The sequence below is a fragment of the Oncorhynchus mykiss genome, chromosome 10 (assembly GCF_013265735.2).
Source record: "Oncorhynchus mykiss isolate Arlee chromosome 10, USDA_OmykA_1.1, whole genome shotgun sequence".
Taxonomy (NCBI): Eukaryota; Metazoa; Chordata; class Actinopteri; order Salmoniformes; family Salmonidae; genus Oncorhynchus; species Oncorhynchus mykiss.
In genome coordinates this window covers 50,656,182-50,670,160 of record NC_048574.1, presented here as the reverse complement: position 1 = coordinate 50,670,160, position 13,979 = coordinate 50,656,182, and the positions used below count along the sequence as shown (strand labels likewise).

The 13,979-nt window shown below is 42.6% G+C and overlaps 1 protein-coding gene across 1 annotated transcript in view; it reads right to left on the bottom strand.

The window, feature by feature from the left end:
- The window catches only part of LOC110534227 (forkhead box protein O1-A), a 90,741-nt gene extending 77,402 nt beyond the window's left edge, over window positions 1–13,339 (bottom strand). Inside the window, exon 1 of the mRNA XM_021618954.2 lies at window positions 12,413–13,339. Coding sequence (XP_021474629.1) covers window positions 12,413–13,003 — 591 coding nt within the window. The 5' untranslated portion in view covers window positions 13,004–13,339. The remainder of the gene's footprint in view (window positions 1–12,412) is intronic.
- Window positions 13,340–13,979: the final 640 nt, after the last annotated feature.

Below are 13,979 nucleotides of genomic sequence, written 5' to 3'. Positions count from 1 at the left end.
AATAATTTTGCACGCCCAATTTTTCAGTCTTTGATTTGTTAAAAAAGTTTGAAATATCCAATAAATGTTGTTCCACTTCATGATTGTGTCCCACTTGTTGATTCTTCACAAAAAAATACAGTTTTATATCTTTATGTTTGAAGCCTGAAATGTGGCAAAAGGTCGCAAAGTTCAAGGGGGCCGAATACTTTCGCAAGACACTGTATATAGCTTCTTACTTTCTCATGTTCTTATTTTATTGTTTTTATTCTACCTTACATAATTTTTAGTACTACATTGGTATTGTTTACTACCTTGTTCGGTTTAGAGCTTGTAATTATGGCATTTCCCTGTACGTGTGCACGTGACATTAAAACTTGAAGTTAGCTGGCTAACTCATTGATCCTGCTTTGTAGTATACCCCTGTGGTGTTGTAATGATTACATTTTAGTAATTTAGCAGACAATCTTATCCAGAGCGACTTACAGTAGTGAGTGCATACATTTTCGTACATGTATTAAAAACACATTTCAGACATGGTCTTCAGGGATCTCTAAGGAACCCAAACCCCACCCCCAAAAATACAAAATAAACATTAACAGGAAGTTAGTCTCACACACACACAGAGTTACAGAGCTGCTACACGTGTGGCTGGCGATGGCTCAGATCACAGCTCATTGAGAAAAACACTGAGTTCCAGGAAGATGCCGTTCATGGCGTGGTGCACTCACTCTTTCTCTCTCTCCCCCTCCCCTCCCTTCCTCTCTTTGGCGCCTAGCCCCAGCCTCCAGGGCCTCCAGGCTAACCCAGGGGAGAGAGAGATTCCCCAGCGGGCAGGCTGGCGGGTAGGCAAGCGGCGAGACAGGGCTGGCTGCTCTGGCAGGGCAAACGGCTGGAACGCCCAGCTGGCACACACAGACACACAAACACTGATGGGTAATAAATAAGCATAGCGTGGGGAACACAGGAAGCTCCACCCACCTCTAGTAACTTCCGCCCTCCCCCAACCACACACACACACACACACACAGAGTGGAGAGCAGCATCCACCCCTAACACCTTCCACCTCCGAAAGGGTGGAGTTCAGAATCCACCCTCTACCCACTAGAGTGGTGGGGAGTGGTGTTATCACAAAGAGTAAAATAACATCATTATTATTACTATCAGCATCGATGGAGGTGGCATTTGGGAATAATTTACCCCACCCTATATTGTTTCCGTATTACGGTAGTATGAATACTGTACATACCAGATATATAGATCTGATCTATGACCTTTTTATAGATATGATCAACTGTTGACAAGGTGACAGACAGTATAGGGAGAGCACAGGGAGGGACAGTTGTGGAGAATAGAGAAAACATCTCACTTTACACACACACACACACAATTACCCTGAGCCAGGAACTATCCTGTCTTGTGCTCCCTCCCTCTGGGAGAAGGGGCGAAAGCTGTGGTGGGAGAGGAGGCGAAAAAGCTACATTGTTGGGGGCTGCAGCAAGGCAAATTGGTGCTGTGACATCGTCGTGGCAATGGCAAGATGTTTTCTAGCAACTTCTAGAACAAATCTAGGAAACAATAGCGATTCTCACTGAAAAATAGCGGCTCGTGCCTTTACACACTGGGCGACAGCCAGCGGTGACCATAGCACGAAATAAGCATTCGTTATTGACATGCCAAAAGTGAATTTCTATAACACCATAAGCATGCATAAAAATGTATTTACATGCTACAGAAATTATTAACCCCCCAAAAAACGATTAGAAAACAATGATTTTTATTGCTAAACATGACTCGGTAAACTGAAAAGTTTTTGCCAGCTAGCTAGAGTTGGCAAGTTTGCTGGTCCTTCTGTTGGATGTACGTGCTGATGATGTATCACCACGCAGGCTACGTTTTCTGTTATTGGTCAACAACGGCAGCACCACTTCAGAAATAGAATAGATTTCTATTTTCTCCGCCTCGGCTTGTGCATGCCTTCACAGGCATGAGCACCGCCGACAGCGCCGCCTGGATAGAATTTTGGCCCCTCACCTAAGGCTTCATTGAAAATGAATGGGCCACCCCACACGCCGCGCAAAGGCTGTTAGCGACTTAACTCCTCTCTCCCTCCTTGCCTCCCTCTCTCCCTCCTCCCACTCTCCTTAACTCTCCCTCCCCTCTGCTTCCCTTCTGCCTCCCTACCTACTCCCTCCCTCTCTATCTCACCATCTCCCTCCCTCCTCTTGCTACCCCAACCTCCCTACCCTTCCCTCTTCCCCCCCTCCCACCCTGCCTGGCCCTTATGTTTTTCAGGACGGAGGAGATACGAACACACGGCAGACCGGTGCTATTTTCCAGCCAGTCAGCAGGATGTGCATCATAGTTCATTGTGGGGGACGAACCAAGGCACCGACCGAGCTGCTGCTGTTTTTACAGGAAGGGGTAAAAATAACCAATCGCCAAAGGTTCCACCATCCGGGACTTAGGGCCGGGGCCGGGGGTTGGGCCAGCATAACATGACATGAAAAACTCCTGTTATGTTTGTTTGCTTGTTTGTTTTTAGATTAAAGGAAAACAGCCATTTGCACACAACAAGCAAGGATGCTCTTTGAGGTTGTGTTCCCGGATCTTTTGTCAAAGTGCTGTATTTATTTTGTTATTAACAGGTTATAATCACCTGAAATCAAATTTTCAACCACTAAATGTATGCCATGCCTATGCGGTATTTGTCATAACAGTATTCTTGTGTTTTATTGTTGGTTGACAACATAGTAGTAGTACCAAAGACATGACCTCAGTTCATGCCAGCAGACTGACTTACCCACACAAACGCCCAAGCTGCAGCTCTCCCTGTGTCTCCAATGAGTGGGCCTTTACTGCAGGACAGGGCTCAAACAGGAGACTTTGTGGTCATGAATGGTTAAGGCACTTGATTCCAATCCTTAGAGTTCATGGTGACTACATGCAATGTCACACAACCGACCCTTCACACTCCCAACTCCGTCACCCCATGGCCAACAACACGCATGCACGCACAAACACTCCCTCACCCCGCCACCCACGAATGTTCCACAGCTAAACTGAGTCACATGATGCAATGGCTTGTACTGACTTTTGGTCACATAGCAGCTTACACACTACAGACAGACAGATGGACGCATTCATAAACATACAGGCATGATGTGCTTATATACAGTGCCTTCAGAAAGTATTCCGACCCTTTTACTTATTGTGTTACAGCCGGAATTCAAAATAGATTAAATGTAAAAACAAATATTTAAAAAATATTAACCATCTACACACAATATCCCATATCCCATTTAGAAATTATAGCACATTTTTTGAATCCGAAATACAGTATTCACAACCGAGTCAATATGTTAGAATATTTTCTGGTAAGTCACTAACAGCTTTGCACACCTGGATAGTGCAACTTTTTAGTTTTTATTCTTCAAGCTCTGTCAAATTGGTTGTTGATCATTGCTAGACAACCCTTTTCATGTCTTGCCATAGATTTTCAAGTAGATTTAAGTCAAAACTGTAACTCGGCCTTGATAAGCAACTTCAGTGTAGATTTGGCCTTGTGTTTTAGGTTATTGTCCTGCTGAAAGGTGAATTTATCTCACAGTGTCTGGTGGAAATCAGACAACCATGTTTTCCTCTGTGCTTAGCTTCATTACGTTTTTTGTGTGTGTTTTTTTACCCATAACATGATGCAGTCACCACTATGCTTGAAAATATTGATAGTGGTACTCAGTAATGTGCGTATTGGATTTGCACCAAACATAACACTTTGTATTCGTGGAAAAAAATTAATTGCTTCACCACATTCTTTGCAGAATCACTGTAGTGCCTTGTTGCAAACAGGATGCATGTTCTGGAATATTTTTTATTCTGTACAGGCTTCCTTCTTTTCACTCTATCAATTAGGTTAGTATTGTGGAGTAACTACAATGTTGTTTATCCATCCTTAGTTTTCCCCTATCAAAGCCATTGAACTCAGTAACTGTTTTAAATTCACCCTTGCCCTCATGGTGAAATCCCTGTGATTTCCTTCCTCTCCTCAACTGAGTTAAGAAGGACAGCCGTATCTTTGGGTGTATTGATACACCATACAATCACTACAAAGTGTAATGAATAACTTCAACATGCTGAAAGGGATATTCAGTGTTCTTTTTTTCTTCATTTTTTGTCCTTCATCCCTTCTACCAATAGAAGCCCTTCTTTGCGAGTCATTTGGAAAACCTCCCTGGTCTTTGTGGTTGAATCTCTGTTTGAAATTCACTGCTCGACTGAGAGACCTGACAGATAATTGTATGTGTGGGATACAGAGATGAGGTAGTCATTAAAAAATCACGTTAAACACTATTATTGCACACAGGGTCAGTCCATGCTACTCATGTGACTTGTTAAGCACATTTTTACTCCTGAATATATTTAGACTTGCCATAACAAAAGGGGTTGAATACTTACTAATTTCAGCTTTTAATTTTAATTCATTTGTAAACATTCCACTTTCACATTAGTCAAGGGGTGTGAATACTTTCTGAAGGCACAGTATATTACATTTGTTTTAGGCCTATTTGATGACTTTATTATTTAATTCCAAGTCAACATATCTATATAGAGCTGCTGCCTGTGTTGTCTGACACAAATCACTATTTTAGTAGCTCTTCAAAGTAAATAAGGCATACTTTTATGACTGCTGAAAACCAACTATCCATCTTAGATCAAGTATAGATACCTCACGAAGCAACTGCTCTCTATACCTCTCAATCGCACTGTCTTCTGTCTCTTCTCTCCGTCTCAGACCGGACAAGGAGTCTCGCAATGGATTATGGCCATTATAGTTAATTAACACGTTTTCTGTGCTAAACTATGTAGAATATTGGCCTGTTGGAAAATACAACTCCCTACTACAAATCGCACAGTTCAGGCTTGATCTGATTTATCTTTAGAGAAACTGCACATTGCCCTCACAGAAAACCCCCTGAACAAAATGGAATTCAAATAATTGAACCGATGTCAGTTAAATCGCTCAGCACTAGCCATTTGGGACACCGACCTGAAAGGCCAAGCTGTTGAGTCCGCACAGGAAACTAGAGGACATGGACGACGCAGGGATATGAGCACACAACTCTGGAATTCAAGGATGTTTGATGCCCCCTCCCCCCTACATTGATTGAGGTGTTTGTGTTGCCTCCTGTTATTGTTAAGACTGAGGACTCAGAAAAAGAAGAACATTTAATTGAGTAAAAATAAGCTCTGTCGCTACTAAGCCAAGCGCCCCTAACCCACGACTCACCCCCATGTTCAAAAAGAAGAAAGGCTATAGATGAATAATTTCAGACAGGTTTAGAATGAAAAGGAGGAAAAGGCTGTCTTGTAGCTAGGGCAGTAATTCATAAAGCGGCCATGCAGTGACCAAGTTGTTTTGTTTCACACAATGGAAACTGATTTGTTCACCCCCGTCAGTCACGCATAGCTCTGCAGGCATTTCCTGACTCACTATTGGTGTTTCATCTCACAGAAGTGACATTAAACTCCTAAACACTTAGGCTGCTAGGCATATACTGCAAAAAGTAGATTGAACACAGCACAAGTAAAGCACAAAATGGTGTGGGAGATGGGTTAGCCTTAATTTCTGAGTCCATGTTTCATGTCTGTCTGTCTAGCTGTGTGTGTCTGTCTGGGGCAACCTGTCATTTCTGTCTGTCTAAATGTGTCTGCATCTCCTCTTCTGTTTGTAATTCCATCTGTATCTGGTCTAAGTAGACGGCTCTCCCTATCCTATCATCACCACTGAGCTGACTAACTACCTACGCACGGCAGCAGACTTTGGCCCAGGGCATTCCAATTCCAGTAAATGTTTTTTGTTTGCGTAATGTCTCTTATAAGACGAGTCACCCCATCTGAACTCACACATCCATACTCACACTTAGCCTACCCACGGCGGTGCCTCGGTCGGTGCTGCAAAAGATAGCGTCGGAAAAAGTGTTTTGACTGATAAAGAATATTACCGTCCGTCCGTACGAGAATATGTATATATTTTGTTACATTCCTTTCGCACTGAGGAATGTTTTGAGTGACAAAATACAGTATGTGGGCCTTTTTATTTAACAAGCACAAACAAGCTGTTAAGGATTATAGATCAGCACTCCTAGTCCTACTCTGAAATGCTTGATACACGCCAGCCTGCTCTAAGCTCACAGTGCTGTAGTAAACGAGAGAACATTCTGTGCCAGCATTACGATAGCTCTTATTGAACTGGCCTAGCGCCAGACCACCTCCACAGAGGCTTATGTTACTTAAGGTATTTCTACAACCGTCTAGTCTAGTGTCTGCTGCTCACCAAATCAGCCGGTGGAGGAATAAAGCTGAGTAAAGCTTTCTCTGATTGACTGGATGTCTGTCTGTAAGGCACCACAACAAACTCAAAGCCTGGTAGAATTGACAACAGTGCGTTTAGGTGCCAACAACCTGTATGCCAAATCTTTCCATGACCAACTCTGAACACACTCACTGTTTGTTGTGCTCCTCTTGTCCTAGAATATCATAAGGCGCACTGCAGCGGGGCTCGCTCTCTCTAGTATTCCAACAGATGTCCTATAACTTGTTTGTTTCGAGAGAAGAAGTCAGTAAAATTAGTGACAGAAGGGAGGACAAAGCACGTGGTGCATCACTGGAGAGGGAGGGAGAATCTCTCCCCTCACTCCTCTGGACTTCAAAGGTTACTGGGGTACCTACGTTCATCCAGCGACCAGCCATATCAAGGCTGACTGATAAACATTTGCACAGCTACCAGAAGCAGTGTCCTTTGCTACATACACAGTGCTGTTGAAGAATATGGACAAGGACACAGAGTACACCACTACTTATATAAACAAGGGTGTGTATGTGTGTGTTAAGAGTTTCAAAGGAACAAAATGTTCAAGATTGACACACAAACAAACCATAGCATCATGGACACTGCCTATAGGCCTAGTTAAGCTGGGTCAAAAAGGAATCTGTAAGAAAACATTGCATTTAACCTGGTTTAGAAGGACAGTCAATACAATGTGCTGAAATGATCATTATAGGCAGTGTAAATTATTTTGGGACATTTCTTTAGCAAGTCTATATGACGAAGACAAACCATTCTTCAGTCCTTTAATACTGGTATAGTGTAGCTACAGGTCCTCTGATTAAACAGATATATTGCTCCCTCACTGTTCTCCTTACAGGCCTGTCTGCCCACTCCTCCTAGCTTTCGTTCTTTGCCAACACGTCTTGAACAGAAACTAAACACGACCAGCATTAATTCAATTGGGTTGTGGTAAAACTCGGAATACACATACAGCCAATAGGAGTGCAGTGCCACCCCAAATGGGCACGGTGCCTATAAAGTCACCGAGCGGGTTTGCCAGTCGCATTCCTTTCACTCCAGTGACAGACTCTCTCTCTCTCTCTCTCCCCCGCCAACCTCACACTTAGAGCCGTCACTCACCCTAGTCAGGGGCTGTATGTGGCCTATCAAGCGTCTCAGAGTGCTGGTTTAGGATGAGTTTACCTTTAAGATCACAATGGATAAGTTGATATGGACAGGGGGTTTGCCAGTCGCATTCCTTACACTACAGTGACCGACACACAGACAGACACATACACACAATTCAGGTGGAACGGAAGTTGTTACACATTCAGTTATTTGTCAATATATAAATCTAAAACCAATGAACCAGCACAGCATGGGGCTCCCGAGAGGTGCGGTGGTCTAAAGCACTGCATCTCAGTCATAGAGGCGTCACTACAGACCCTGGTTCAATCCCGGGCTGTATCACAACCGGCCGTGATCAAAAGTCCCATAGGACGGCACACAATTGGCCCAGCGTCGTCCGGGTTAGGGGAGGGTTTGGCCGGGGTAGGCCGTCATTGTAAAATAAGAATTTGCTCTTAACTGACTTGCCTAGTTAAATAAAGGTTCAATCAAATAAATTATGACATGACTTTGATACAGAGATTTAAATCACACTTCCCCTAGGTGGTTTTTTGTACTTGATCTCTGGAACCTGCTGCTCTCCTCTCTCCTTTTTCCCTTTCTCTCCTCCTGTCTTTCTTTCCCAGGGGCCTGCTGAGAGACACTTAACTGTTTCACAGTCAATGATTTACACTCGGGAGTGGAGACAGACCGCCAAAGCTTTGCTGGGCTGAGCCCATCATAACTGTACGCTGGACTGAAAAGAAGACAATAATACGATAGTCTTCCTATACTAGAGGGGAACTTCAAAGTGAACCACAACAGCAGTAGCACGAAATGTGTGAGCAGCAGGTTAGCTTTCCTGAATCAATAACAATTCTACTCTCTCTCTCTTCCTTCTCTTTCTCTCTGTCTGTCTGTCTTGCTTTTTGTTCCTTCTCTCTCGCTTTCTCTCTTTCTCTCGCTGCTTCATTGGGAAGGGCTAGTGAGCAAACATTTCGCAGTAAAGTGTATTCTAGCGCATTTGACAAATCAAATTTGATCTCTGATACATATGCCCACAGCTACAGCTTAAAAGTGGATCCACAGAAACATCCCATGACCTCATGGAATGTTGACACGGCGCTGTCTCAAGGGGAACGTGGGCAGACGTTTTGTGGCAGCACGCATAGGCAGACCATGACTGTTACGTCTTGGAACACACCTCTGGAGTACCTCTCTCACAGGTAAATACAGGTAACTCTCCACATCTATTTTTATCCTGAAGAATGGAGGGGCCCCTGACGTCCATTAGAGTAACATAACAACCGCAAGACTGCTATGCTAAAACTTCAGCTATGTGAGTGGGTTGAATGAGCGACACTAGTGATGCACCGATATTACATTTTTGGCCGATACCCAAAAAAAACAATACCGATAACCGATATTTAACATTTTAGCGGCCTTTTAAGCATTCTAGTAGAGTTAAATAGTTAACACACACAGACGCAGCAGTCTAAGGAACTGCATCTCAGTGTAAGAGGCGTCACTACAGTCCCTGGTTCTAATCCAGACCGTATCACATCCGGCCGTGATTGGGAGTCCCATAGGGCGGCGCACAATTGGTCCAGTGTCATCCGGGTTTGGTCGGGGTAGGCCGTCATTGTAAATAGGAATTTGTTCTTGACTGACTTGCCTAGTTAAATAAAGGTTACACACACACACACACACACACACACACACACACACACACTGACCAAAAAGTGATTTTGTTGGCATTTACGTATGTCCCCAATATCAGTAAAACATCATCAAAACCTATTTCTTTCACTAACTTGCTGTGCTGTTGCGTTGTTAATTTGTTCAGTAATTTCATTCTCAACCAGGATGTCTATGGAACGCCATTTGGGTCTTTGCGTGTCAAATAAGCTTGTTGACCAATTAGGACCTGAATATGACTGCATGTCACAATTTAACGCGTTCATAAATTTTTTACGTAGTTATTACACATTGATTACACTATCACTCATATTTCATATGTCACAACGATTCATCGATACGTATGCTATGATGCTGGTAACGTTGTCTCGCACACCTACAGTTCTGGTCATAAAAAAAGCTAGCTAGCTTATGGATGCAAACAATGTTCCCCAAAAACATAGAAAAATGACAATGTTTCAGTAGCTATAGTTAGCTAGCTAACTATATAGCTAGGTGTCATCTAAAATAACCCTAATTTATAAGACAGTTCGTATTTTATTAATGGTGGTCAGACCCATCTATGTGAAGCTAGCCACAATAAGGATTAGCCACAATAGTGGACTTTGTGGTTAGCCTTCAAAATAAAGTATGGCATAATTCTACTATTTGTATTTATTTGCATCACTGTCAATAACATACTTTTGCAAATTCCACTATTGTGCCTAATCTTTATTGTGGCTAGCCAGATGAAGCTAGCTGGCTGATTATAACGTTAGCTTTGGGCAACAGGGTTAAGTAGCTGGCTAGTTATTTATTTTCAAGAACTGAAGTTCAATTTCAATAGGCGAACAACAAGTGGCAACCTAACTAATACTTAATCACAAGGATTCCTAAATCATTGCTAAGAATAATAAAAATGACTGCAGTTTCTACTGGTCAATGTTTTCAGGTTGGTTGTATTGGTGCTAGCTAGGTTCCAAGCTAAAGCTAGCTACCCCAGAAGTTGTGGTCAAACAAATTGCTTTATTATCAACGTGGCTGGTGTTTGCAGACCTTTTTGTACAGCTTTGACAGTGCTACTGTATCTTTTTTGACACGCAAAGACCCAAATGGTGTTCCATAGTATGTATGTCGTGAAGCTAATAGCAGTGACGCTATCACTATGCAACTTCGGTAGGGCAACATCTGAAAAATAGCGCACTTGGCAGTGTGTACCGGTGCTCGACCAGTCGGCGAAAGCGAACATCACCCAAGACAGAACAGTTGATTGTCAAGGGCAATGAATTCCATTATCTTGGCTTTAATGGCTTTCGCCTTTGAGTTGTCTCGCTGAAATGTTCTTACTCTTTCAAATGACTGCTCAATCCACACAGCAGTCATTGTGGGCTACACAGTTATCTGTGCCTGTGAGAAGGCCCCTATTCGTATCCTTAGATACAACATTAAACAAACCATTTATAAATGCCTTATTTTAAATTGTATTACCAAAGCTGAGTCTTTTTAGATGATTTGTGAAGCATCTGTGTAGTACTTATGAATAGTTTATGAATGCTCTATAAAGCATTTATGATAAGCAAGATGGTCCACCTTTAATTGAGAGATGTGCTCTTCACTGGAAGAGAGCATCACTCTGTGTAGACAGAATTAACACTCCAGCTTTGAGAAACAAGTCAACTTCTCTGAATTTGTCAGAGGGATTAATGCTCTCCGTCACTGCAACGAATTTCCATCATATGGATTCTGGAGATGACGTTTTTGAGGTCAGTGTAGATCTGCATTTAAAATCTACCAGGTAGGCAAGTTGAGAACAAGTTTGCATGATTGTTGCTAACACTCCGATGTTCAGACAAAGGGAATGAAATCGTCTATAATGCGCACCACAGCAGCGCTCAACTCAGACAGAGGTGTGTAGTCTACTGTAGCTGCTGGCAAAGTAATTCAAAGCCTATATCACTCAGGTGCAACTTTCCAGTGCTAATATTTTTTGCCATGTAAGGTTGTTATTAAAACAAAATCAGACAACCCCATAGTAGAGTAGTTTACCTATTTACCTAGTCGGCTTGTTGTGTGTTCAGTGTGAGAGAAGCATTCCTCAAGGTGCTTTCAAGTTGCGAGAGCCATAGGTAGGGAAACATGTGTTATGACAAGAAGTCAATGCGCAATTCTTAATGCAATTACCGGGAAAACACTTAAAATCAGTTTTGGCTAATGTATTTTGAAAACAGTTTTAGCTTTTTGGTAAAAAAAAAAAAAAGAGGGTGATCCAAGTTCTCCATTGCTACCACTATATTTAAACCAGAGTTTCAAGCATAGTGTACTTTTTGGTGAAAGTCGGGAACCAGATTGCATAATTTGGCTCCCTGATTTGCGTCAATCAAATCAGGGACCACCTTTTCCCCTCAAAAGAGCCTCACTTCATTAGGGCATGGACTTCACATGGTGTCGATAGCATTCTACAGGGATGTTGACTCCAATGCGTCGCACATTTGTGTCAAGTTGGGTGGATGTCCTTTGGGTGGTGGACCATTCTTGATACACACGGGAAACTGTTGAGAGTGGAAAAACCCAGCAGTGTTGCAGTTCTTGACACAAACTGGTGCCCCTGGCACCTACTACCAAACCCGTTCAAAGGCACTTAAAAATACTTAACCTGTCTTCTCCCTTTCATCTACACTGATTTAAGTGGTTTCAACAAGTGACATCAATAAGGGATCATAGCTTTCACCTGGGCAGTGTATGTCCTGGAAAAAGGTTTTCTTTATATTTTGTGTACTAAGTGTACTTTGCAATAGAAACCCAAAATATATATTTGAGTGAATAATAATTAATAATGATGCATTTACATGTATAATACAAAATAATGTAATAAGCATGTAATAACAAATCAGGATGTTCTGTCCAATAGAGTAAATGCATCAGTTGGGCTACAGATGATAATGCTTATTGCTAATAGCAAATCTGATAACATAGGGAGGACCACGGACCCACTAAGAAAGTGGACTGGAATTGGTCAGGTAGGCCAACAAAATTATCATCTTTGTTACATGAGGGAAAGTAAACTTTGCCCCAGACAATCGATCTAAGATACACATGTTTAAGTCACTGCCCCGTGATCTCCAAATACCCCCATCTATCCGTGATTCTGCACTGCGGGACATTGTGGCACGTAGTGAATTAATGACCTGGGACACAATTTAATTGACTTGACACAGGGTAGCCTATAATTCAGGGACAATTCATAACGTGATGGCTGTAAAATAGGCCTACATAATGTCATATTAGATATTAAGCGCGAATGGATGCTTATTGCTTGCTTACCTTCCAACCTGCAGAGCTATTACTGTCTCCTTTATCCTTAAAATATGGCACGCTCTTCACCATCCAGTCATAGATCTGAGACAAGGTGAGTCGCTTCTCGGGTGAGCTCTCTATCGCCTTGGTGATGAGGTCCGCGTAGGACATATTCCCCCACGCGTTCCGACGCGACGAGCTGCTTTTCCTCTGCGCAGCGGCGGCAGCAGCGGCCACCGAATTTGACCCGACGGGGGACGAGAGCGGGGGCACCTGTTGCTGGTGTGGCAGCAGAGTACCCGGGTGTTTCTGTAACTGCTGTGGATGATGTTGCTGCTGTTGCTGGTGTATGCATTTCTCCTGGCATTGAAAATCATTGCACAAAACGAGCCGTTTCTCATCCTCCTGGTAGTCCTCTGACTCCTCTAACAAACGGAGGTTACTAATGTATTCGACAGGCTCCTGCTTGACTGCAGGCGCCGGTGAAGATGTGTTCGAGCTGGCGGGTTCGATGAACTCCGGTCGAGGCAGAGGCCAGGTGCATGACCGGGGGCGGGAGAGCGGCTCGAAATCCGGGTCAATATCAACCAACTGTTGCGGCGGTGGTAATTCTGCCATCTCGAAAAGCAAACGGGCAAATAGCGCAACTGTCACATAAAGACACTCAATGAATCGACCAGTCCAGGCACCAAATGTAAAAGTGTAGAAACCGTCGTCACTTCTTCACGAACTCCCAGATAGAAGGCACTGGTTGATAACGGCCGGTGGTTTTACGATTAAGTAATACAAAAAAATGTTTAGCTCCTTTATCTAAAACTGCGCGGTTACAGTTAAAGTGTATCCGTGTTCTGTTCGTAGCATGTATATCACGCTTGTCGATGTCTACTGTCAGTGTCAATCACGGTTACACTAAATTACCTTTTGTAAATCCTACGAAGTAAACTGGTAACAGACATTGGGTAACACCCACTAGGTCCTTGAGTGACAGTGAGTGGCCACCAATGATAACCCTTAGGCCTGTGTCTATAAAGTAAACAGGACATGGCTTTTACATTGCCTAATGCATGCTTCTGATCTTATTCTATCGAGAACAATATTTCCCATCCTGAAAACAGGGGCCAGGGCAGTGAGTTTAAACGTTTAAACATGGAAAATATTGAAGGAAGTGCAAGCGGTTAGAACAATGTGTTTTTGAGTTATATCTATTTTTTTGCCCATGTCTTAGGGGAAAGTTGTCTGGGGTGTCAATGTTATTAAGTATTGGACTACTTTATAAAATGTTGGACAAGTCTTGGATTTATAAAAGTATATACAACGTCTAAGGGAACGTGTAGTATTTTCTGACAGAAAAAAAACTACATTTAGTAAGATTTAGATATATTCATACTGGTTATCCTTAAGCAAACACATTTTTGAAGGGAAATAAGTGGGCAGAATTCATATTTTTGGGTTGTTATTGAATAAAAACAGAAACTTTATAAAGGGTCCCCCCTGAAGAATAGTGTGTTAAACCATTTCATACATTTTTACTTTGGTATTTTGGTACTTGGCTCTTAAAACCTAAAAAATAGGTATATTATTTTAATTAAATAAA